This window comes from Beta vulgaris, chromosome 7 (genome assembly GCF_026745355.1).
Source record: "Beta vulgaris subsp. vulgaris cultivar EL10 chromosome 7, EL10.2, whole genome shotgun sequence".
NCBI classification, from domain to species: Eukaryota; Viridiplantae; Streptophyta; class Magnoliopsida; order Caryophyllales; family Amaranthaceae; genus Beta; species Beta vulgaris.
Window position 1 is genome coordinate 9,030,918 of NC_079208.1, and position 24,220 is coordinate 9,055,137.

Below are 24,220 nucleotides of genomic sequence, written 5' to 3' on the forward strand. Positions count from 1 at the left end.
GTACAAGGCTCTTGGTTTCCTATAGCAAAGGAAAATTTAGGAAACCTGGTGAATAGAGCCAATGATCCTAGAGTTGGCCCTAGATTTATGTCGGTTTAGGAATTCGAGGGTTGGTTAAGATGAGAGTAGATTCTCAATTCAAATTTGTTGTGAGTCGTTCTTATAAGTTTGGGATTGTGAAGTTGGATCTTCGGATTTGTTAGTGGGGCGAAGTTCATCAATCTAACTCGCCCCAAAGTTATCATGATGGCTTCAGATGTCATCGTACCTAAAAAACGCATCTTGTAGGAAACACTCCAACTTGATCTGGAGCATGTTAAGAGTTTAAGAGCTCAACTTATTTCGAGTAGTTTCGGTATAGTGTGACTAAACTACGAATACCCTTGAAGCAGGGTCAGAAGTCACCAGATGACATGACTTCATGGTTAGTTGAGTCACTACGAATTTCGAATTTAGATTAATATAGATAGATGTCATGTTACATAATGAAGAAAGTCTCTTCTCATTGACTTATTGATCATCTGGCATAGCGTTTCTTAGACAAAGTAATGCCTAAGTTATTTATATGAAATAGCTAAGATACGTAGGCTCTTTTATTTAGAACATTTTTGTTCCGTGATGTCCAAATCTATTTATGTATATGCTGTAATTGGTGTGTGGAGAGTTTCATCTTTCGCGCGTAATCTTGTATCATAGAGGTTCACACATCTTCCATTCACTGGCTGCAATGGTCTTGCATTTGTCCTCGAACCCTATAAAAGTTGAAATAATGCAGTTTCATACAATTATGTCTCTTGATTGAAAATGGAGGATTGAGATCCTTATAATTTTCTTTAGAGCAATATAATCCGCAAAGGGTTTGAACTTACATCATCAACTGCATCCCTCAGCAATTTCACTTGTTCTTTTGAAACAGTTCCAAGCTGTGTTATAAGTAGAAAATAGATGTAGAAGAAAGTTAGCATATGTTCCAAACCACTTTTTTTTCAATTACTTTTTTCTAATTAGGTTTTTTGCATTCCTTAATTCCCAACTTATATATATGTAAAGTGGAATCATGTCAAGTGCAAATTTTTATAGGAATTATACCGATCTCAAAACTGGCACAATCTTTTTAAGGCGGGAGGGTAAGGGAATCCCAACTCACAAGAAATATCTAATCGTTTAGACTAGAATCTCTGAATTTTACCAAAAAGTGAAATCCTCATGTTTAAGAGGTGGGAGCTTTTACCACTTGAACTCCCAAATGTTCCTTGTCAAACTTAATTTTTGTTTGTATTTCCAAATTGTCATCTTTTCCTAACTTTTTCTAATATGAATTAAAGATCAAAACTATTGAAAACTTACAAAGTAGTATTTGTATAACTTATTTTTCATAAATTACCTATCGATAGTCGGTACATATAGATATATTGGATTGTCTTGTTTTCGACAACATGGATCTGTAAAGAAAATACTAGCACTATATACACGATGCGTGCGATAGTATATTAATGTTAATAGTAACATCAAAAAGTGTTAAAAAAACTAACTTAAGAGTGTAATGTTTATGGTAAATAGTGATGAGTGTTATGTAATTATTGAAAACTTACAAAGTAGTTGTCCTCTATTTCATACCCTATTGCTCATGAGCCTCGCCCTCTTGTTGCATCTGACACGTCTGACCTATAAATAAAGCACTCCTACTCGTGCTACTGAGCAGTGCATGTCTGATAAACCTTCGCCTTCTTAACTTCATATTGGAACCATCAAGTGTGATACTTCTATTGTTCCGACTAGTGATATGATGGGTCGTGGACATTGTAAAACACACTGCCTTTTGACATAGCCCCGGGATTATGTTAAAACTTATCTAGTCTAGCTCTGGGATTATGTTACTAATACGGTTCTTGTTCAAGATCATATAAACCACCCTTCCTACGATTGCTCTTCCGTCTTCTCCTTTTGGTTTGTCTAGTAAGCCTTTTGACATAGCTTGTTGTGTTAATTATGATAATTTTTCTGCCAAACATCGGTGACAATAAATACAGTTTACTGATTGTAAAGCGTTTAATTACTCGAATGTCTCAACAAAATCATTTGATTCTTTCTGCTAATGATTGTCGCTAAGGGTGTTGAGCCTATGAGTTATTGGAAATTTGTTTTAGATCCCGGGTGGCATCAAGCTGTGAAAGAAGAGATTAGTGCTCTCGAGCGCAATGGCATGTGGACCTTAGAAGACTTACATGGTGGTAAACGTGCTATTAGTAGTGGTTGGGTTTATAAAATCAAATATACTAGTAATGGTGTTGTGGAACCACTTAAGGGTCATTTGGTTGTTCATGGAAATCAACAAGTGGTACAGCTGGCATTGATTGTAATGAAATTTTTTCTCCCGTTACTAAAATGGACATTGTTCGTCTTCCCTTAGCTGTTGCTGCTGCTCGAAACTGGCAATTGCACTAAATCGATGTCCATAATGCCTTTCCTCACGATGATTTGGAAGAAGAGGTATATATGACACTTACTCCTGTTTATAAATGTTCTTCTCCTACTAAGGTTTGCCGATTGCACAAGTCTCTTTATGGGTTAAAGCAGGCTCCTCGACAATGGTTTGCTAATTGTAGACTGTTTTGTTTTATTATGGTTTTCAGCGTTCTTATGCTGATTATTCTCTGTTTTGTTATACTAAGGGCCCGATTTCTCTTCATGTTTTGGTGTATGTTAATGATCTTATTATTGCTGGTTCTTCACCTGATCTTGTTTTACGTTTTACACAATATCTTTGTTCTCATTTTCATATGAAAGATCTTGGTGTTCTTAAGTATTTTCTTGGTATTGAGGCGGCTTGGAGTTCTGAGGGTATTTTTCTCACTCAACGCAAGTATGCGTTGGATGGTTTGAGTGAGTCAGGTATGTTGGGTTGTAAGCTTATTGACACACCGATGGAGGAAAAAGCCTTGGTTAAAGATGTGCCTATGCCTTATCCGAATCATTATCGTTGTTTGGTTGGTTGGCTTGTGTATCTTTCTGTGACTCGGCCGAAACTAAGTTATGTATTTTATACTCTTGCTTAGTTTTTGATTGCTTTTATGGTCCCTCACTGGGTAGCTGCTCTTCTTGTCCTTCGTTATCTTAAAGGGAGTCCAGGGTAAGGTATTCTTCGTTCTCCCTATGATCCATGTCTTTCCGCTTATTGTGATAGTGACTGGGCTGCTTGCTCTATGACACGCTGATCGTTTTCTGGTTATGTGCTTTTTCTTGGTTGTTCTTTAGTCTCTTGGAAAACCAAGAAACAACCAACGAACGGTTTTTCGTTCCTCTGTTGAAGCGGAATATCGTTCTATGGTAGTTGCCACTTGTGAGTTGAAGTGGTTGAAATCCTTGTTATCTTCTCTTGGTGTACTTCATTATACACCCATGTGTATTTTGTGATATCAATCGGTCCTGCATATTGCTAAAAATCCTATGTTTCACGATCGTAGGAAGCATATCGAGGTTGATTGCCATTTTGTTCGGAATGAGTTATTAGCTAACAATTTATCTACCTGTTATGTTCCTACTGGTCATTAGTTAGTTGACATTCTTACAAAAGCTTTCGGGAGTACTCAGTTCAGTTTTCTCCTACGCAAGTTCCACATTAGAGATCTTTATACTCCAATTTGAAGGGGTATTAAGGAAACATTGTTTATATATCTTCCTAGTTTGTTATTATCTCTTAGGAATATTGTTGTATATCTTTCCTAGCATGTTTTTAGAAAAGATAGTTGCTTTAGGGTTTTGTTTAGTGTTATATATTGCTCTAAATGATAATGATATAACATAATTATATTCTCCTAAACACATCTAGCCTCCCTTTTCTTAACAGGATCTGGTTGGTGAAATTACCTTATTTTCGACGATCCATATAACACCTTCATCACAAGCAGGGGTGGTGAGTGACCCAATGTAACTGTAATATTGGAATCCTTCCATCTGCACTTGTGATGGACTAATTCTACCAGCCATTACATCTTGATGTGCTGACGCATTGTTTGCAATCGATCTTATTTTATCTTCTATCTGCAAATTCATTTCATGCATCAATATCCATCAACAGAGCAATTAGTTGGTTATTTTAGAATTATTAATCAAACTAGGAGTATATTAATGTTAAGTGATCCAAAAATATATTACCGAAGAAAGGAAAGGATCAGGACTGCCATATTGGTAAAGAAAACCAATCACTGCCACCTTGTTGTCTACACTTTCATGTGTCAAGTGCGCTTCCAAAGCATACCTAAGTTGTTACAATGAACCACACATCACACAAAAATATATCACACAAAAATATATCAGGGATTCAGGACTGTAGTGGAGGGAGCCCTATAGATATAATTCTAATCAAGAAAATGCAAGATTAAAAGGCTATTCTTTTTTGGATTGAATTAATAAAAATTTAGTTCAAATAAATTCCGTCCATTTCAATTTACAATAATTCAGTCCAGTTCAGTCTCATTTGATTGTGTGAAGGAAGGGAGAGTACATTTGGCAACATGACATTTATTTGTCTTGGATTTTAGATATAGATATAGATATGCAAAGTTCATAATATCGGATGCAAAGCATGATATTTTGCATGTATTGTTAATTAATACTTCTAAATGTTTAATCTAATTTTATAATTTAATGTCTCATTTGATTGTGTGAAAGAGGGGAGAATACATTTGGCAGAATGACATTTAATTGTCTTGAATTTTAGATATAGATATAGATATGCAAAGTTCATAATATTGGATGCAAACCATGATATTTTGCATGTATTGTTAATTAATACTTCCAAATATTTAATATAATTTTTCGTTTATTTTATTTATTTTAACCATTGTATTAATGCATGCTAACTAGCTACTTTCTTGGTTTTTTAATAATTGCAACCTTTTGACTTTAACACTATTCATGTTCTTTGATAGGAAATCTGTGACTAATATATAATATAAACTTTAGCATGTAGTTCGCTTAAAATCGATATATATTTACAAGATTTCAACTTTTTTAAAAAAAATTTTCACAAAATATAATATATAATTAGAATGGGAGATTGAGAGTCAAAGTTGCGTATTAACAAATATAAAAATCAAAATATTGCAACTATTAGAAAATATAAAATAGAGGAAGTACTTCCTCCATTTCTTAGAAATTCTTCCTCTTTCATTTTTTATGCATGTCAAAGCAAAACTTTGAGAAGAAATATCAAAGTGGGAAGATTCTACAAAACTATTTTTTTTTCTTGTGAATAAATTACAAATAATGGTGAAATTTAAATTACTGAATAGTGTAAAAATGTTAAAATGGGAAAATATTTAAGAACCGGAAGGAGTATATACTGCACTAACCTTTTGCCATTTATTGTGTGCTCCGAGGGAGAGTGCCAGTGGCATTGGCGAAGGATATAATCAACGCCATTAATTTGAATTCTGCTGCTTCCTTCTGTCCATTCAAGCTGCGAGTAAAGAACCAAAACGGTGGGTCATTAAACAAATCCTTAAAACATAAATTGAAGGTTATACTATAATAGAAGACGAGAACACTGTGCTATTATTTTTTTAACGAAAATCTAATTTATTTTGGCTACATTATAACCATTTATTTTATTCCTTACGTGGCCAATCTTCCAGACTGATTATCATGTAATATGTTAAAAATGGATTAGATTTTCAATAAAATCTATTACAATTTCATTGTTGCATTGTCATATAAAAAGTATTCTTATGTAAAACTTATTCATATATATATAGACTTAACTCGATCCGCCAATCAATTTCCCATGATATCCCATAATATAAAGTTGGATTTTTCTAATCTTATGCACTTAGTGTACTCCCTCTGTTTTTTTTTATCTTTCTCACTTAGAATCTTGACACTATTCATGCATAGAGAGAATCTTCTCAAATGTTCTCAATTTATAAGAAAAAACATAGTCATGTGGGGTCTTGTTTGATTCGTCTCAATTAGTACTTTATTAATATTCAATCGTTATAATTTTTACTAATATATAATGAAAGATATTTAAGTTTTAAAACGTGCATTGGCAAACGTGCAAAGTCAAAGTAGGAATGATAAAAAAAACAGAGGGAGTATATGTTTAGCTTTTTGTTTATAACTTTATTAAAAAAATTTGATAAATTTAACATAGTTAAGTAAATATATTATTCTCGTAATAGCTATGATAATAATTTGCTTGAATTATGATAATAATATCTTTAATTAATCTGCTATATTTATCAATTTTGTTGAAAAGGCTAAAAATAATATAGCTAAACATATGCAATAGGTGCATTTTTTTTTTTGATAATTTGTGTTTGATTTTATTGATTGGAAATTAAGCAGTACAAAAGTGACCGATATGCAATAGGTGCATACTCCCTCCGTTTCCTAAAGATCTTCTCACTTACTGTTCCTATAGATACCAAGGAAAATCAAGTTGTGTGGGGCATGGTGTGAGTAAAGTAGGAGAGAGAAATGGGTTAAGATAAATAAACAAATAAAAATGGGTTAAAGTAGGAGAGAGAAAGGGAGTAAAATTGAATTAATAATGTAATGGTGGACCTTATGATAGTGACATGAGAGGGTAAATAGGGAAATTTGTTTTGCCAAATAAGGAATAAAGCAAAAGAGGGGAGATCTTTTGGAAACACCCTTAAACGGAAAGAGGGAAGATCTTTAAGAAACGGAGGGAGTAGGTTAGAAAAATTGTAATTAGAATACCTACCTAAAAAAATGGAGGATATATATACGATTTTTCTCATAATTCAAATCTAATTGATATCTAATTTATATTATGATTATCATGTACAAAAAGAATGAAGGAACATGGTTTAGGTCAAAAGCACAAATAAACTCACGTTTTTAAGCTCATAAACCAATCAAATCGCCCCTCAAAAAAAAAAAAAAAAACCAATCAAATCGCGTATAGTATGAAGGAGTAACTTTTATGCTCTTCAATGAAATGACCAAAATCAACCCTGTAAATATATATACTAAAATCTGTTTCTAAACAAATGCAACAATTTGATTTTAGGCTTATTAGTGCATAACTTTGATCATGAATGCACAACTTTGACCATTAAAATCTCTAATATTATGTATATGTAAAAGTTATAAAATGATATATTATGAAAATATTTATTGAAACAAATCCAACAATATTTTATCTGATCATTTTTGTTCATTTTTGTTTTAATATATTAATCTAAAAAATGCAATCAAAGTACGACTAGTTAATATTGCAAAAACCAGATACCCTTTTTTTCTCTCTCCCCTCTCTCCCCTATCTCCTCTCTACTTTCAAAAACCCTAGCCTCCATTGTTGATTTTTAAAAGGGCTTCCATCGGTTTTTACCGTTGGAAAGCCCCCACCTTTGCTTTTTTATTTGTTTTTAGGTTTCCAATAACAATTTCTCCCTCGAAAGACAGGGTTTTCGATCTCCTTCGTAAGAAAAGGTTTTTCGATCTCCTTCGAAAGACAAGGTTTTTCGACCTCCTTCGAAAGACAGGGTTTTTCTCCTCTTTTAGAGGGGGAATTTCTACAGGTTACAATCCGGGATACTAGATCTAATGGATTGCCGTGAAATTATTTTGTTGGTGAAGAATTATGCGGGATCTCAAAGGTTATCAATTTTTCGAATACGGTCAGATGAATCCGACGGAAATCATCCTCACGACTACAAGGGATCGTTAGATTGTCTCTCCAACAAGGCTGTATTTTCCAGCGATATAAGCGGGAGATGTTCCACATTGCAAGATTTGTTTGACGATCGTAGTTTTTATGAAGGAAATTTTTGTTTGATTCAACTTATGTATTTGTTTGATTCGATTGCTTATGTAGATGTCGTATGACTTTTTATTAATGAATTAATTTTACTATTCAAAAAAAAAATAATATTGCAAAAACCAAAGTGTTCAACTTAAAAAAAAACACAAGTATTTTTTTTCCCGAAGGTAGTATTATATTATTCTCCTGTGGTGCTACAGTTATGTGAACTATTGTCCATTTGTCCTTTCTGAAAATGGTTGGAGATTAGCTAACCTTTATATCGTGGCCTCTATTTTTGATAATTGTTTGGCCAGGCTTATAAAACCTTGTAATTCTCTCCGAGCTAGGGACTCTTTGCGGATTCGAAGCAAGTAGATTGATGGGAGATTGCTTTCTTCCGGTGTTACATGTGGCCCATTCTGGTTTGATATTTCCCCAGTTCTCTGGCCCAATTTCATCCCCTTGAATATAGTTAAATTCTGATTCATCCTCTGTTCCATTTTCACCAACACTTTAGTAAAAATGCATATAACAAACTAACAAAGTATAATTATTTAACTACTTTTTATAATTATATAAGTGTGTGACTTACTTACCAGCTTCTTGAGCTACAATTGACGTTCCAAGTGACAAGAGAAGACAATACCAGCTTAGAGGACTTGAGGATATGTGATTTCTTCATATCTATATTGTAGGATTTCTTGAGCTTGAAAATGATATAAATTAAATTTCTTTTTATAGGCAAGTTTTGCACACTTGTTCTCATCACCTTCAAGTAAATATTTGGCACTGTATAGATGAATGACACTTAATTTATCATTATCTTTTAAGCAAATAGTTTTTTTTTTTTTTTTTGAATAGTTTTAAGCAAATAGTTAGAGGTGGTAACTGGACCGGTTATAATTCACCTTATTTTTACTTACTTCAGATCAGATCAGCAAAATTAAATTTAGATCAGGTCAGCTCAAATCATGCTTATATCTAGAAACTTATTGTTAGTGTTATTACTACTGTTGTTATTATTGTTATTGGTATCATTATTGTTATAATGATTATTAGTATTACGAATGCTATTATGACGATGACAACAACAACAACAACAATTATAATAACTATTATTATCATTGTTGTTGTTGTTGTTGTTGTTATTATTATTATTATTATTATTATTATTATTATTATTATTATTATTATTGTTATTATTATTATTATTGTTATTATTATTATTATTAATATTATTATTGTTAGTATTATTATTGGTTGTTGCTGTTCTTGTTGTTCTTGTTGTTGTTATTATTTAAAAATCTGATATTATAAATTAATACTCCCTCCGTTTCATTTTAATCTACACACTTACATTTATCAGGCATGCCAATGCAAAACTTTGAGGACGTAGATCTTTAGTTTTGTATTTGTAAAAATTATAAAAGTACATATTAATAAAATACATGTTATGATGAATTTAACAAGATCCCACATGACTATATTTTCATCCGCGTATAAATCACAGACGATGGTCAAAGTAAAATTTGTGAATAGAGTAAAATATCAAAGTGTAACAATTAAAATGAAACGGAAGGAGTAGTAATAGTAATACTAGTAATGAAATACAAAATAATAATAATATTAGTAATGATATGTTTTATAAAAGATAAGTACATAGATTAGACTAGATCATATCAGATAAGATCATATCAGAAAAAATAAGCTCATATTAAACCAGCAGATAAATACGAATAAGGTGAACTAAACATAGCTAATTTGGGCTTTTCATTTTGGGTCACGATATCTATGGTCAAGTCTCTCCATTTAGTTCGACTTCTAGTCAAGTTTGATTTGGGTATATGATTTTCAAATCAGGTTAAATTTAAGTTTGATTGAGTATTAAATTTAGTCAATTTTTAAAGATATTTAGTTTTCAATTTTGAATTTATTGGGTTTGACCACTATATGTATATACGTGCACATTCAAAGAATAATATTTGGGTCTATTTTAAGTCGGGTTGCTTTTGAGTTTTGAGAATAATCGGGGTTGGATATGGATAAGAATATATCATTTCGGATTTCGGGTCAACTTCAATTCTTTTTCGTAAAATCGAAATCGAATCATGGGTCATATAACTCATATTAGTTTTGCAAGTTTGCAAATGGTACAAATTAAAGTGCATTTCTAATACATTTAGGAAAAGTAAGGGGGTTTAAGTTTGAATACAAGTTGTTAGGAGCATGTTTTTCTAAATTACAGAAAACCTCATTTTTTATGAAACTACTTGCGCATTACACTAGTAAATTCACAAAAGCCCCCCTATGTGATTCATATAGACTTGTCACTTTTATAACCAGTGCCCGACTCAAATTATTCTGAAATTGAAAAACCCAGAAATTTTAGGACTGAACATAGGTTAGGAACCTAAACCAATGTCCATATCGAATCGGAAAGCTAATACTTCATAACACTAACGGTCCATTTGGTAGTTGGTCATAAATGATGGTAATGGGAATGAATTTGTGTGTAAATTTGTGAAAAATATCATTGTCCATTCCCATGGTAATGCTAATTTATCCTAAAGTGTCCACTTTCCTTCTTGAATTTTCATTCTCATCCAATACCACCTTGTAGGTGGTAATGAGTGGTAATGAAAATGGCTTCCCCTTGGAGATAAAAACATAAGTTTAGAGGTGAGATTGCTTGTTCATGGAGAAAAAATGCCTTCCCATGAAGCTTTTTAGGGTGCTTCCCTAATAAAATTACACTTAAAATTCATTTCCATTACCACAATTTATTAACGACTACCAAACGGACCGTAAGGCTATGTTGGGAGCATAAGCTGAAATAGAGTTGAAAATGATAAAAGAGCTTAAAGAAGCTGAGCTGATACGGTAGTTTAATATTTCAGCACCTTAATTGAGATGTTATATTTGATAGCAACTCAATTTCGGTCAATTTTTGAGCTTAAATTTTATTTAAACTCTTATACCGAACACGACTAATTATTTTCAGTGACTTAAACTTTTAGCTCCTACTCATTTAAGGTGACTTAAATGTGTTTCCAAACATACCCTAATTATCAATAACCATTTATATATCTGATAAGTTAATGTATAAAAAATTTATGGGCACCCTCATTCATTAACCTCCAATAACTAAATTTAGTAAAACTTCATCCAATATTAGTTACTAATAGCCTTATCACATACTCATGATTTAATAAGTTCCAACACAAATTTAGAATATGTTCAAGATTTATAATTAATTAATTACTAAGAAAACTTAACTACGGTCTAAAAATAATTTTTTTCAAGAGAAAAGGAAGAAAAGGAGTATCAGATATCCACAAATTTCAAAAGGCTCCAATATTTCGTATCGAGTACATCAACTGATAAATTAAAATAAACGATTCCAATACCTTATAATCTCTCCTTTTCATTTTAATCGACACATTTATACTTTTCATGCATGTCAATGTAAAACTTTGAGTACATATATCTTTAGTTTATATTTGTAAAAATTACAAAAAGTACATATTAATAAAATAGATGTTATGATGAATCTAACAAGATCCCACATGACTATATTTTCATCTGCTTATCAATCACAAATGATGGTCAAGTGAAATTTGTGAATAGTGTAAAATGTCAAAGTGTGTAGATTAAAATGAAACGGGGGTAGTATCTCAGTAAAAACAAAATTGAATGTATTAAGTGCACAATAACTTATTGTGGACCAGGTATCATATATATAATAAGTTCTTATTTGATATAGTCAATTCTGGTATGACACAATCATATTTTATAAAGTCAGTTTTTGTATAATATAATAATTAATTTTTCATATGAGATATATGTAGTTATTTTTATTTGTTCTAGTCGATTTTGTGTGATCATATATAGTTAGTTTGAGTTCACAATAAACTATTATAAACTCTTTTTAACCAATACTTGCTGCTCAAATGGAAGATTCAATCATATATTTTTATTTCAAATATTTGGATGGTTATAATCAACCTTAGGAAGTACTCCCTATGTTTTTTTTTTTTTATCTTTTTCACTTAGAATCTTGGTACTATTAATACTTAGTGAGAATCTTCTCAATTGTTTTCAAACTATAAGAAAAAATATAGTCATGTGGGGTCTTGTTTGATTCGTCTCAATTAATACATTATAAATACTCAATCGTTATAATTTTTACTAATATATAATGAAAGATATTTTTTCCAAAGAAGTGCATTGGGAGATGCGCATAGAGAAAGTGAGAATGATAAAAAAAAACAGAGGGAGTACCTCTCTGTTTTTTATCTTTCTCACCTTTCTATGCACATCTCCCAATGCACATCTTTGAATTTTAATATCTTTCCTTATATATTAGTAAACATTATAACGATTGAATATTAATAATGTACTAATTGAGACGAATCAAACAAGATCTCACATGACTATATTTATCTTCTATATTGAAAAAAATTGAGAAGATTCTCTCTAAGTATGAATAGTGTCAAGATTTTAAGTGAGAATGAAAAATAAAAAGAGAGGGATTAATATTCCCTCGAGTTTTTATTATTTTACCCACTTTCAAAGTTGTATGTTGGCCATATAAAAAAAGAGAAAGTATTATTTATTGACATAGTGTATTGAGGTTAATGTTGTGGACTAAAAAAATATAATAAAAAGGTAAAATAATAATAAATAGCTGGCGGGGCTATTTCAAAAACAAAAAGAAAAAATGGTAAATAAATACTCCATTTGTTTCTTTTTAATTGTTACATTTGAAATTTGACATTATTTACAAATTTATGATTGACTATTATATGTGATTAGTGGTTAAGAAAAAATGTAGTCATGTAAGATATATGATTCGTCTCGATATGTACTTTTGTAATATCAATTTTTTATAATTTTTACTAATGCAAATGTAGAGATATTAATGTTCAAACGTTTATATCGACAAACGTAAAAATATAAAGTGTAACTATTAAAAAGAAATGGAGGGAATAAAGGACAACCAAAACAAAAATGAATAAACTAATAAAATCAAAGGGAGTACTACTAATTAGTCGTGGTATGTGGGCGTTTGTGAATTGTTATTATGTACAAGTAAAACGTTATATCACAAACACAGTATTAATTAGCACGAAAAAAATCAAACACATATTAATATCTGCATCGAATTCATTGACCTTGATTTTCTTTTTATGCTCGTTTAAACGTTTTGACATTTTTGCTCATGTGCAATAACTATAATTTGTTTGCTATATATGAAACGTTTGACAAGTCGCAATCAGTCAATGATACTCCCTCCGTCCCATAATATAGTGCTCACTTCTCATTTTTCACAAGAATTAAGGAAAATGAAAGAAGTTTTAGGATTTCACAAAAATATATATTTAAGTAAATGTTTATTGGGTATTTTTGTCTTGGAACTAGTTTTTTCCTTTAAAATAAAATGAAAGAGCAATAAATATTCCTTGGAATGGTGTAAACCAATAAATAGGGGCACATATTTTAAAAGAAAATAAGAGTATTTTGGAAAGTTTTATATAGAGATGAAGGATAATTTAGTCCAAACAAATTGATAAAAAAGAAATAGGCACAATACCCAAAAAGGAATACAAGCACTATATTATGGGACGAAGGGAGTATTATTTACATCATTACATGTTATGTTGAAAAGGGTGAATGTATGTAACCAAGCACTCCGTTAATGGTAATTTCAATATTTTTTATAGTAAATTTTGTATATTTATGTATGCGAATATATTAAAAGGCGTTCCTAAAAACGTATATGTGTCACATGTCACCATCCCTCATTGAAACATTCTATTTACGTCTTTCTCATATAATTCTTAAAAAAAATTGAATTGTTGCATGAAGATTCAAACCCACAACATCAAGTATGAAAGAAAGAGATCCAACTATTACTCCATCAGACCATTATTGCTTTTTGAATCAAAATTAATGATAATATATGCATGGAAAACTTTTAAAATCCATAAAATAAATGAGATAACTTTTAAAAATGAGTATAACATAACTTATTTAACTACTACTTCATCCGTCCCAAAATATAGTTCATGTTTCCATTTTAGGTCTCCCAAAATATAATTGTTGGTTTCTAAATTTAGTTTCACATTTTTCCATAATTTGCCTTTGCTTTTTGAAATTATACAATCCAAGCAATCTCACCCAATTTCGTTATAGATCATTAATTTTATGTACTTATATGCCAACCATTGATCTTCTCATATAACCAAGAGTCACAAATTTAATAGCCAACTTACAAAGATAACTTCAATCTTCAGCCACAACACATTACAATCTCCAAAAAAAAAAAAGTCATAAAATAATGTAACCTAATCTAAAAATATTGAACGAACATTAATTAAAATGTTAAAATTGGTAGTTTTGAAGTTCTTTAATTATATTTTCAAATGAAACAAATGTATTTTTTATCATACCACTCTCATTATCTACTAAGGGTCTGTTCTCTTCGACATAAAACAGCTGAACTGAACTGAACTTATCAAAGCTGAACTGAACTGAACTGAACTTATCGGAGCTGAACTGAACTTATCAGAGCTGAACTGAACTGAAGTGAACTGAACTGAAGTGAACTGAACTGAACTGAACTGAATTGAGTTAAATTGAATTGAATTATATTACATTGAAATAAATTGAATGTAATAAATATATAATAATATTTTAAACAATAATAATATGAATATTAATAATAATTATAATGATAAGTAATAATAATGAATAATAATAATAGTAGTATTTTGAATATCTTTAAATGATAGTTATAAATAAATAATATTAATAATCATAAATTAATAATAATAATAATAATTAATGATAGTAATGATAATTAATAATAATTATTTTATATTATTTGTATTAATTATTAATACTTGACGATGATATATAATAACAATAATATCTAAGAAGTAAATTAATATTACTATTTTAATAATTAGATTTAATAATTTAAAAATATTTAGTAATAAAAATAATGATTGGGTTGGACCGCGAAAATTACATCATAAACCGTCTTGACGCGATTTGATTGGTTTATGGGCTAAAAAAAGTGGGTTTATTTGTGCTTTGATCTAAACCATGTTCCTCCTAATAATAATAGTAATAATAATTAGTAAAGCTATAATAAAAAAAATATATAGAAACAACAACAACAACAATAATAATAATAATAATAATAATAATAATACTTAATAGTAATGATATATATTTAATAATAATAATAATAATAGTAATTAGTAAATAAATTATACCAACATAATAATAATAATATTTAACAAAATGGTTATAAAAGAATAGAGCTGAACTGAACTGAACTGAACTGATCTGAACTGAACTGAACTTATTGGAGCTGAACTGAACTGAACTGAACTTATTGGAGCTGAACTGAACTGAACTGAACTTATTAGAGCTGAACAGAACTGAACTGAACTGAACTGAACTGAAAATAAGTTGGGGAGAACAGGCCCTAACTCTAACCATGACTCATATTCTCTCTTCTTAAAATAAAATAATACTACTTTTATTAACTATTAACTCCTAGCACATCTACTTTTCAATAAAATAATAATTGATAACCAAACAACTTATCATCCAAAACTACGTGCCTTGATAATATAAGTGTCAAGAGTATTATGGGATGGAGGGAGTACTAAATAGATAAAATTATTGACAACTTCACAAAATATATTTTATACGGTATAATTGTTTTAGAATAAAATACTCAAGTTTTAGCAAAAAAAAAAGATCAATTTAAGGGAAAATTAAATAAGCGCAAAAAACTTAGGAGCGAAAATTCGGGATGTGTTACAATCATGGTTAGAGTCAAGGTCAGGTTTAAGGTTAGGGTTAGGGTTAGGGTTAGGGTTTAGAGTTTAGGGTTTAGGGTTTAAGGTTTAGGGTTTAGGCTTAGGATTTAGGGTTTAGGGTTTAGGGTTTAGGGTTGAATCCTAAACAAAAATCCTATACAGTAACCTTAAGCCCTAGACCCAAAACACAAATCCACAGAAACCCATAACACAAACCCAAAACACAAACCCAGAACATAAGCCTAGAAAACAAATCCAGAAATACAAACCCAAAAACACAAATCCATAAACAAAAACCAGAAACGGAAACCCAAATGCAAGTCCTGATACTACAAATAAAACCCTAACAACGAATATAACCCGAGCACAAACCCAGAAACAAAACCCAGACACAGAACCCAAATACCAACCTAGACACAAAATGAGCTTAAACACAAACATGAACAAACAGCAATATAGTCCTAATAATTAAGATATAATTTAGATCTCGAAATAAACATAAATAATCAGGACATAATTTCAGAACTAATAATTATTGTCTACCTCAGTTTCTTAGTTTCATAATTAAATTATTAAAACCTAATATAAAAAATAATTATATACAAGATAATTAAAAATAAACACATAATTTCAAATTGCAAAATAAACATAATTATAACGAATAAGTAATTTCATATCGTAAAATAAACATATATTAAAATCAAAAAATTAAATAACTCATTCATAAATTTTTTAGCATAAACATGCAAATTCCAGATCTGACTTATGACAAAAAAATTAAAAATTTAAACATGAAATTCCATCTGATCTACAAATTTGGACCAACACATAACCCACAATCACAATCAACCAGACCTTCACCTATTTCTAAAAAAAAAAGTAGAAGACTTACCTCGTTGTGACGTTGCGTTTTTAAAAATTAAAAATTTGTTTTTTTTCTTTTTTTCCCAGATCTTCAATTTTTTACCTTTTTTTGTCCAGATCCATGCCTTTTTTCTTTAGAGCGTCGCCTCTTTCATCAGTTTCTTGCCTTTTTTCTCAGATTTTCCCCACAAACCTCAACTTTCTTCAGATTTTCACAAATACTAGCGTATTCTAACACTACAACTCGCAAATGAGAGAGATTCAAAAAATTAACATTTGCTTCAGATTTTAAGTTTTTGAGAGAGTGTGAGAATTCAAGAGAAATATGGGCTGAAAATACTAGGGTTTTGTCGTTTAGATGGTAAAAATGAGAGAGCAATCGAGAATTTTAGGGTTTTGATCGGAAAATTTGAGAGATAGACTGGGAATCTTAGTGTTTTGATCGAAAAAATAGAAGGGTTGAGAATTTTAGGGTTTTTTAGGATTTTGATCAGAAAATGAGAGAGATCTGAGGAGTGACTAGTGAGGAGTGAGGTGAGACTGAGAGAGAATGAGAGAATGAAAGACGAGTGATTATGGTTCTGTTTCAAAAGTGGCAAAATGAGAGGGGGGGGGGTTTAGAAAAAGGGAGTTTATATAGTATGGAATTTTAGGGTTAATCACTTAATTTCAACAGTTGGTTTTAGAGTGAATGGTTGAGATTTTATAGTGAAGACTCGAGAGAGTTCTATTTTTTTGAAGGGCTGTATTTGATATTGGCTAATCAATGGTCTCAATTCATGATCCTTGATTTTTTTTTTTTACCAACGAACACTAAAAGTGACCAAGCACATGGATTTCAAAATATCAATGGTTGAATTTTTGTCTTTCTCAAATCAATGGTTAAGGTTAAGGTTAAGGTAAGTTGAGTTTTCTATTTTCTAATTTTTGAATTTATGATTCTAGTCTTCTAGACTTCTACTCTAGTATTGATTTGTTTAGACTTTACTAACTAGTAATCTACTTAAATTCCTAAACTGTTATTAATAGTATAAATTAATAAAAATTATTAACTTTAGAAGTTTGATTAGTATTTTTAATTTTAAACAAGTTGATTCATGTAAAGATGATTATGAATGAAGTTTAATTGTTTAAATAGCATAATTCCCGTAATACCGATACGATAGGACGTACGAAAACTTAAAGAGACGGAGAATCAAATAACTCGTGACTCCTAAGTCCTATGTTACTATCTTAGTATCTTTTAAGATCCACAACTGAAACATCAACGATGAAAGTCAATCAATCTAATGAAACATCAACGATGAAAGTCGAGCCTTATCTTGTATAAAGAACCCCGTAACATAAAGTATGAAAGACGATTTTGATGGTTTTGATTTTTTTTTTTTTGATAAATTGTATTTTCATTAGACTCAATGGAGTAAGATAACCTCAACCCAAAGTAGGTATCCCTCCAGAGATGAGGATGCTATCAGACTCAAGAATTACAAGGTCTAACGACCCACATCACAATTAAACAATCAGCCCAAGTAAATAGTGCACGTAGGCACCTACATTCATTCTAATCTGATTACCTATTAAGAAACAAAAAACATGAATTGTTCATCAAAACATCCATCCATCTAAACATCTAAAGCCACGCAATGAATTCATCTTGGCGGCGTAATCCTTGCTTTGCAAGCGAATCAGCCACAAAATTGGAGCTTCTTCCCTTATGAGTTGTCGATATACTCAATGGTTTTTTCCTTGCATTTCATATGAAATTTAGATGATAGTTCATATTCTAGGGCCTTCCACTTTCACTATTGCACCACAATACTGCATTTGCCCAATTAGATTCTAAGAGGAGACAAGCACTTTTTGTGATGTCACTATGGAGAGAGATTGAATTGCTCTCTAAATAGCAAGGATTTCGGCACAATTGATCTCAATGAATGGGATGGGAGTTGAGAATAGGCACATAAATTCCCCAAGATGATTTCGTAAAACTCCATTAATTGCAGCACATGAATTGAATGGAATGACTGGTGCATCGACATTCCACTTGAGGATATTCATGCTTGGAGGAGACCATGGGATATATGATGGTTTAAGCGAAGTATTACCTGAGGCGACGGTGCAACCATTCGAATCCAAACATTGGGGATTTCTTTGCACATAAGTTGGAGAGTAAGGAAAGCCATCATTCCAGCCACTAATCCACCATCCGATTCTTAGAAGCACCATATCATGAAGATCTTTAATGGTTGAGGATGAGTCACCGACAATTCTGAGATTTCTCTCCTTCCATATGGTCCAGACAATAATGAAGAAGGACGCAACCCATACTTTGTGAAAGAACGGGCTCTTCCTTTTCATAAATTTCCATTGAGTGAAAGCCTCATTTAGACCTTTTGGAAATACCCATTTGTAATCCCATAAGTTCAACCACCACTCTCGTATTTGCCTAGATTCGACACAATGGAGTAAGAGATGATTACTTGATTTGGAGTTTTAAAGGCAAAGAAGGACGATATCTTGATCAATTGGAATAATACATATGGATGCAAGCTTGCTCCTTGTATTTATCTTACCAAGAAGGGCAATCCATACATAACCTCAATAAGGTGGGGTACAAGGCCTTTCCACACGCCTCTGATTACGTCGCTATGGGCAGGCGGGCTGAGTTTGTCCAACTCTTGAGTGAAGGATTTGGTGGATAATCAGCCCAACTTGTTATGGGACCAGATGAGCATGTCCGTTGCATCATGGTCTATGCATATCTGCTATAACAGCACATCTAGGCTTGATTTTTCAATAGCATCTTGGGGTCGCAGTTCTCTTTTCCAAGAAAAACTCCATATCCAGTTGAAACCCTCCCAAAAGTCGTAGGAAGCAACATGAGCATCTTGTTAATTGCTATGAAGAATAGTCTTGGATATATTGCCTTCAAAGGGGAGTTGCATAGCCAAGGATCATACCAGAACAATAAATTTGTACCGTTTTCAATCATCTTTTGAACTCCACTAATCACGAAGGACTTTACTTCAGCGTGATGGAAAATGGTTGCACAAATCATCTTCGACGGCCCACCAATTTTTGGAAATGTGAGATCCGAAATGGTTAGGGTTGCAGAGTATTTGTATTTGGCTCGTATGAAATTACACCAAAGTAGTGAGGGGTCACTAAAAAAACCTCCATATCCACTTGAAGAGTAGAGCAAGGATTTTGTGCAAAATATTCTCGATACTTAGACCCCCCATTGATTTAGGGAGTAGACTTGTGCACCATGAGACTAAAGGTAATCCCTTTTTTTCCATTCCGCCACACCATAAAAAGGCACGAGTGATTTTGTTTATTTTTTCAATTACACCGTTCAGAATAGGGAAGATAGACATGAATTAAAGAGGGATATTCGACAATGATGACTTGATGAGAGTCAATCTACCCCATATCAAGAGCATTTTTCCTTTCCACGATGCAAGCTTCTTTGATAATTTTTCAATGACGGAGTCCTAAACATGTATTCGAGAAGGATTTCCACCGATGGACAAGCCCAAGTAGGTGAATGGGATGCGTCTTATTCTACATGAAAGAGCACTTGCCGCTTGATGAAGCCATGAAGATGGCGTGTTTATTCCAATTAGTGAACTTTTATGAAAGTTCACTTAAAAGTTCACTTAGCGGCCGGAAGATAGTTGAAAAATAATGAGAGGTTTTTGAATGTTCTTGAGAGACTCAATATTTGCATCATAAAACATGAGAGTGTCATCTGCATATATATTGCAAACGGGTTATTTCTAAGCCATTTTTGGAAATTTCAACACCTTTCCATAAGTTTATAAAAGTTGCCCTTTTGATGATTTGATTGAATGCTTCAACAATAAGAACGAAGAGGAAGGGGGTAATGGATCCCCTTGCCTTAAGCCACGCTACAATTTGAAAGGTGTGCTAGGAGACCCGTTGATGAGAATTGATGTTGAGGCTATTGAAACACATGTCATTACCCATTCGAACCACTGTGAAGGAAAGTTCGTTTATTGGAGTATCCACTGAAAAAAGCTCCATGAGACACTATCATATGCCGTGTGAAAATCCAACTTGAGAAGAGTTGCTTTAATATTTTATCTTTTACAAGATTCAATGATTTCACTAGCTACAATGCCCCATTGAGAATTTTCCTTCCTTCAATATATGAAGATTGAAATGGGCCTATGAGAGTGCTAATGACCATTCGAAGTCTCTTAGCCATCAAATTTGCAACAATTTTATAGATTCAGCATCCTACCATGCTGATGGGACGATAATCTTTGAAGCATGGTGGGGGGTGATCAATCTTTGAAATAAGAGTGATATATGGCGTGTTGCAACCACGAGGAAGGCGAGATGAGGCCCAAAATTCATTCACGGTCTCATAAATGTCATTTTTTATGATCTCCCATGCATTCTTCATGAATTTGAAATTGAACCTATCAGGCCCCAGGGCCTTGTCTGAGTCACATGAGGCTACAGCTGAATCAATTTCATCCTTGGAAAAAGGAATGATGAGACTGTCTTCTTGAGCTTGAGACAATTGATTGAATTGCAGGTTTTCCAGAATTGGCCTGTTAGCATATTCTTCTCGAAAGATTTTCTTGAAGAAAGTTTTGGCCTCATTTCTAATTTGATAAGGATCATTCACAGCATGACCACCGACTTCAATGCTTGTTATTATCTTCTTTCTTCTTTTGTTGGTAGCGACACCGTGAAAGAATTTTGGATTTCTATCACCTTCTTTTAACCAAGTGATTTGAGAGTTTTGGGCCCAGTAGATTTCCTTTCTCTTCATCCACATGCATAAATCAGCATGGGCGCTTTTCCTCCTGTAAAGCTCGTCATCATCAAGGTCTCTCTAGTTCTTTAAATCATCTAGGTTTGCTATCAAAGTTTTAAGACGTTTGATGTTGGTGTCTATGTTACCGAAGTCATTGCGATTCCACTCTTTGAGCTTGATTTTGACCTCTCGAAGTTTTTCTACTACTAAAAGATTTATCAATTTCAATCATGTTTCTCGAACTGTTTTTAAGCACATTGGATATGTGAGCCAACAATTGTTGAACCTAGACGGTTTCGGACCCCAATCTTTGCTCCTCAGACTTATACCCCGTGATTGCTGCAGCAATATCACTGTCAATGTCAATTTCGCTCAAAGCATTTTGGATTTTTTCTGTGTCTTCTTCAAGGACCTTGGAGCTCATAATGCATTCCTTTGTTGGGTTTGGCTTAGATAGGTTATTGTTTGGTATGGGTTCATGATTGGGTATTGTATTTTGAGCCGCCTTTTCTGCTTCCCTTTCTGTGATTACATGTTGAGGTTGTTTTTTTTTTTTTTGTGTTTGGTGGTTTAGCATTACTTCTGTGGTTTGCAACATCCTTGTATGGTCTGCTATTTCGAATATTGTTTATCTTTGGAGCAGGTTTGGTGGTGATTATTTTCCGAGGTTGGCTGAGAAGACGATGTTGGGTCATATTATGGGAATTGAATGGCACTGGATCCTTATCATATTTCGTTGGATAGACGGAAATTCTGGAGTTTCTAATCATTCTGCCATTCTCATCTCTAATGGATGTAACAAGAGATTATGAGTACATTTATTGCACAAAAGCAAACTTATGATTGCGGTGCTTCTGTGTTACCGGGATGAAGATGTTGGCTATGGAGCCATGGATTCTAAAGATTTTGGCTGTCTGGAATGGTAATGGAGATGGCTAGATGGTTGACGAAACATGTTCGTGATGCTTGGCTGTGGTGGTTTTTGGTTTTCCAGCGATGGACAGTAGTCCATTGGTATTTATGGTTTCTCTCTCTAGGGTTCTTCTCTCAAATCTCTCTAGGGTTTGATGGTTTTGATTAATGTCAAAGACAATAAATGATTATTTAATTTATGTGAACCTTAACTTAACGAAAGTCGATCAATCTAATCTAATGATGCTTCGGTTACTGCTCATAGTGTAATGACATCGAGCCCTATTTTGTAAGATAAATAACTGTAACGTGGCTTTCCAAATATGGACAGTTTAATAAGATCGCCTCCTATGCTAGTATGTTACTATCTTTTAAGATTAACAACTGAAACATCAACAATCTTGATCTTCCACTGATATGATTGGTATTAACTATGATCTACTTTCATTTTTTCATCCTCTACTGATATGATTATGTATCATCTTGATCACAGTTATCATCTTCATATCCGATTAACGTTGATCATTGTTACTTGTTCCATGAACGATGAAAGTCGAACAAATTTATAATTATGATGTTTTCACTGATGTCAACCTAAAAAGATATTAATGACAACATAATAACTTCATCACTTCATGTCTCCATCTTCGTACGATCATACTTTAGTCTTCAACTCTACATATTATTAACTTATTATATCTAATATTCTAATCTCATATTTTCATTTCTTAATTTCTAATTCTTTAATTCAACTCATCTTTTAACTCTTTTTGTTGCTATATAGTGACTCACACTAGTAGAATAAATGATATTTGCTGCGGTAAAAAAGTGGTCTATTGCTGCGGTTTTGGACGCGCAGCAATTAAGGGGGCAGCAATAGGTAATTAATATATTGCTGCGGTTTTAAACCGCAACAATATTTGAATATATTGCTGCAGTTTTTGAATAAAACCGCAGCAATATACCTATTTATTTATTATTAAAAACAGTATATTGCTGCGGTTCCTAGAGAAAACCACAGCAATATAATGTATTTAATAATAAAAAATAGGTATATTGCTGCGGTTCCTAGCCAAAACCGCAGCAATAGGTACATGTGTATGCAAAATTTTTTTATTTTTTTTTGCATTTTGCCATTAAATTCATAAAATAAAAAAAATTCAGAAAAATATCAAAAATTCAGAAACTTCCAGCAACAAAACCATACAAAAAATGAAACGAAATGAATGAAGAAAAAAAATCAATAAGAACACTGAACAAAGAGAAAAACAAAATACAAAAATAAAATAAAACTACCAAAGAAAAAACAATAATAAGAAAAAGAAAACTGAATAAAGAAAAAAACAAAAATGAAACTATTGAACAAATAAAAATCTGAGATACGATATACATTACAGTGACCAAAAATCTGAAATAATAAAAACAAAAAAAAATTCATACGAGTTATTATATCCCTTAAAAAAATCTATACATTACACCGGAAAACTGAAAAAGACAGATCGAAACCGAAATCGCAAGTTCATCATTCATCGTCGTCGGATTCGTTTGTTGTTAATGGTTCGATATGGTGAACGACAATGAGAGTGAAGACGACGTTTCTCGTTTCGCCATGGTCGATGGAGTCAGTCGATACCCATCAGATCTGGACCGCGAAGATGCGGTTTGTCGTTTCGCGAAGATGCCGCTATGAGCCAGCCGGTCGACGGTCGAATGACGCTGAGGAGAGGAAGGACGATGAAGGGTCTTGAAGGTGAGGACGATGACGAGAAGAGGGAGGTGAAGGGTGTCGAAGGGTGAGAGGATGGAAGGTGAATGATGGTGAAGGGTGAGAGGATGGAAGGTGAAGGGTGAAGGGTGAGAGGATGGAAGGTGAAGGCTTAGTGCGGCTGTGATAGAATATGTGAGGAAATAACAAACCTAGTTATTAGCAAGAGTGGGGCGCGCCTCTTGTACTTTTTCTTTTAATTTTTTCTAATGATATTGCTGCGGTTTTTACTAGAACCACAACAATATATTAAAATATCATTTTTTTAATATTAT

General features: G+C 32.3%; 1 protein-coding gene across 1 annotated transcript; it reads right to left on the reverse strand.

Moving 5' to 3' along the window:
- Positions 1–429: 429 nt before the first annotated feature.
- Positions 430–21,692, reverse strand: LOC104908842 (carbonic anhydrase Nec1). Its single transcript, XM_010698006.3, has 8 exons — positions 21,598–21,692; positions 8,371–8,450; positions 8,048–8,265; positions 5,355–5,461; positions 4,156–4,258; positions 3,868–4,041; positions 870–923; positions 430–752 (listed from the first exon to the last, which is right to left on the reverse strand). Exons 1-8 carry the CDS (start codon positions 21,690–21,692, stop codon positions 633–635), a joined length of 951 nt encoding a protein of 316 aa, XP_010696308.2. The 3' UTR covers positions 430–632.
- Positions 21,693–24,220: the final 2,528 nt, after the last annotated feature.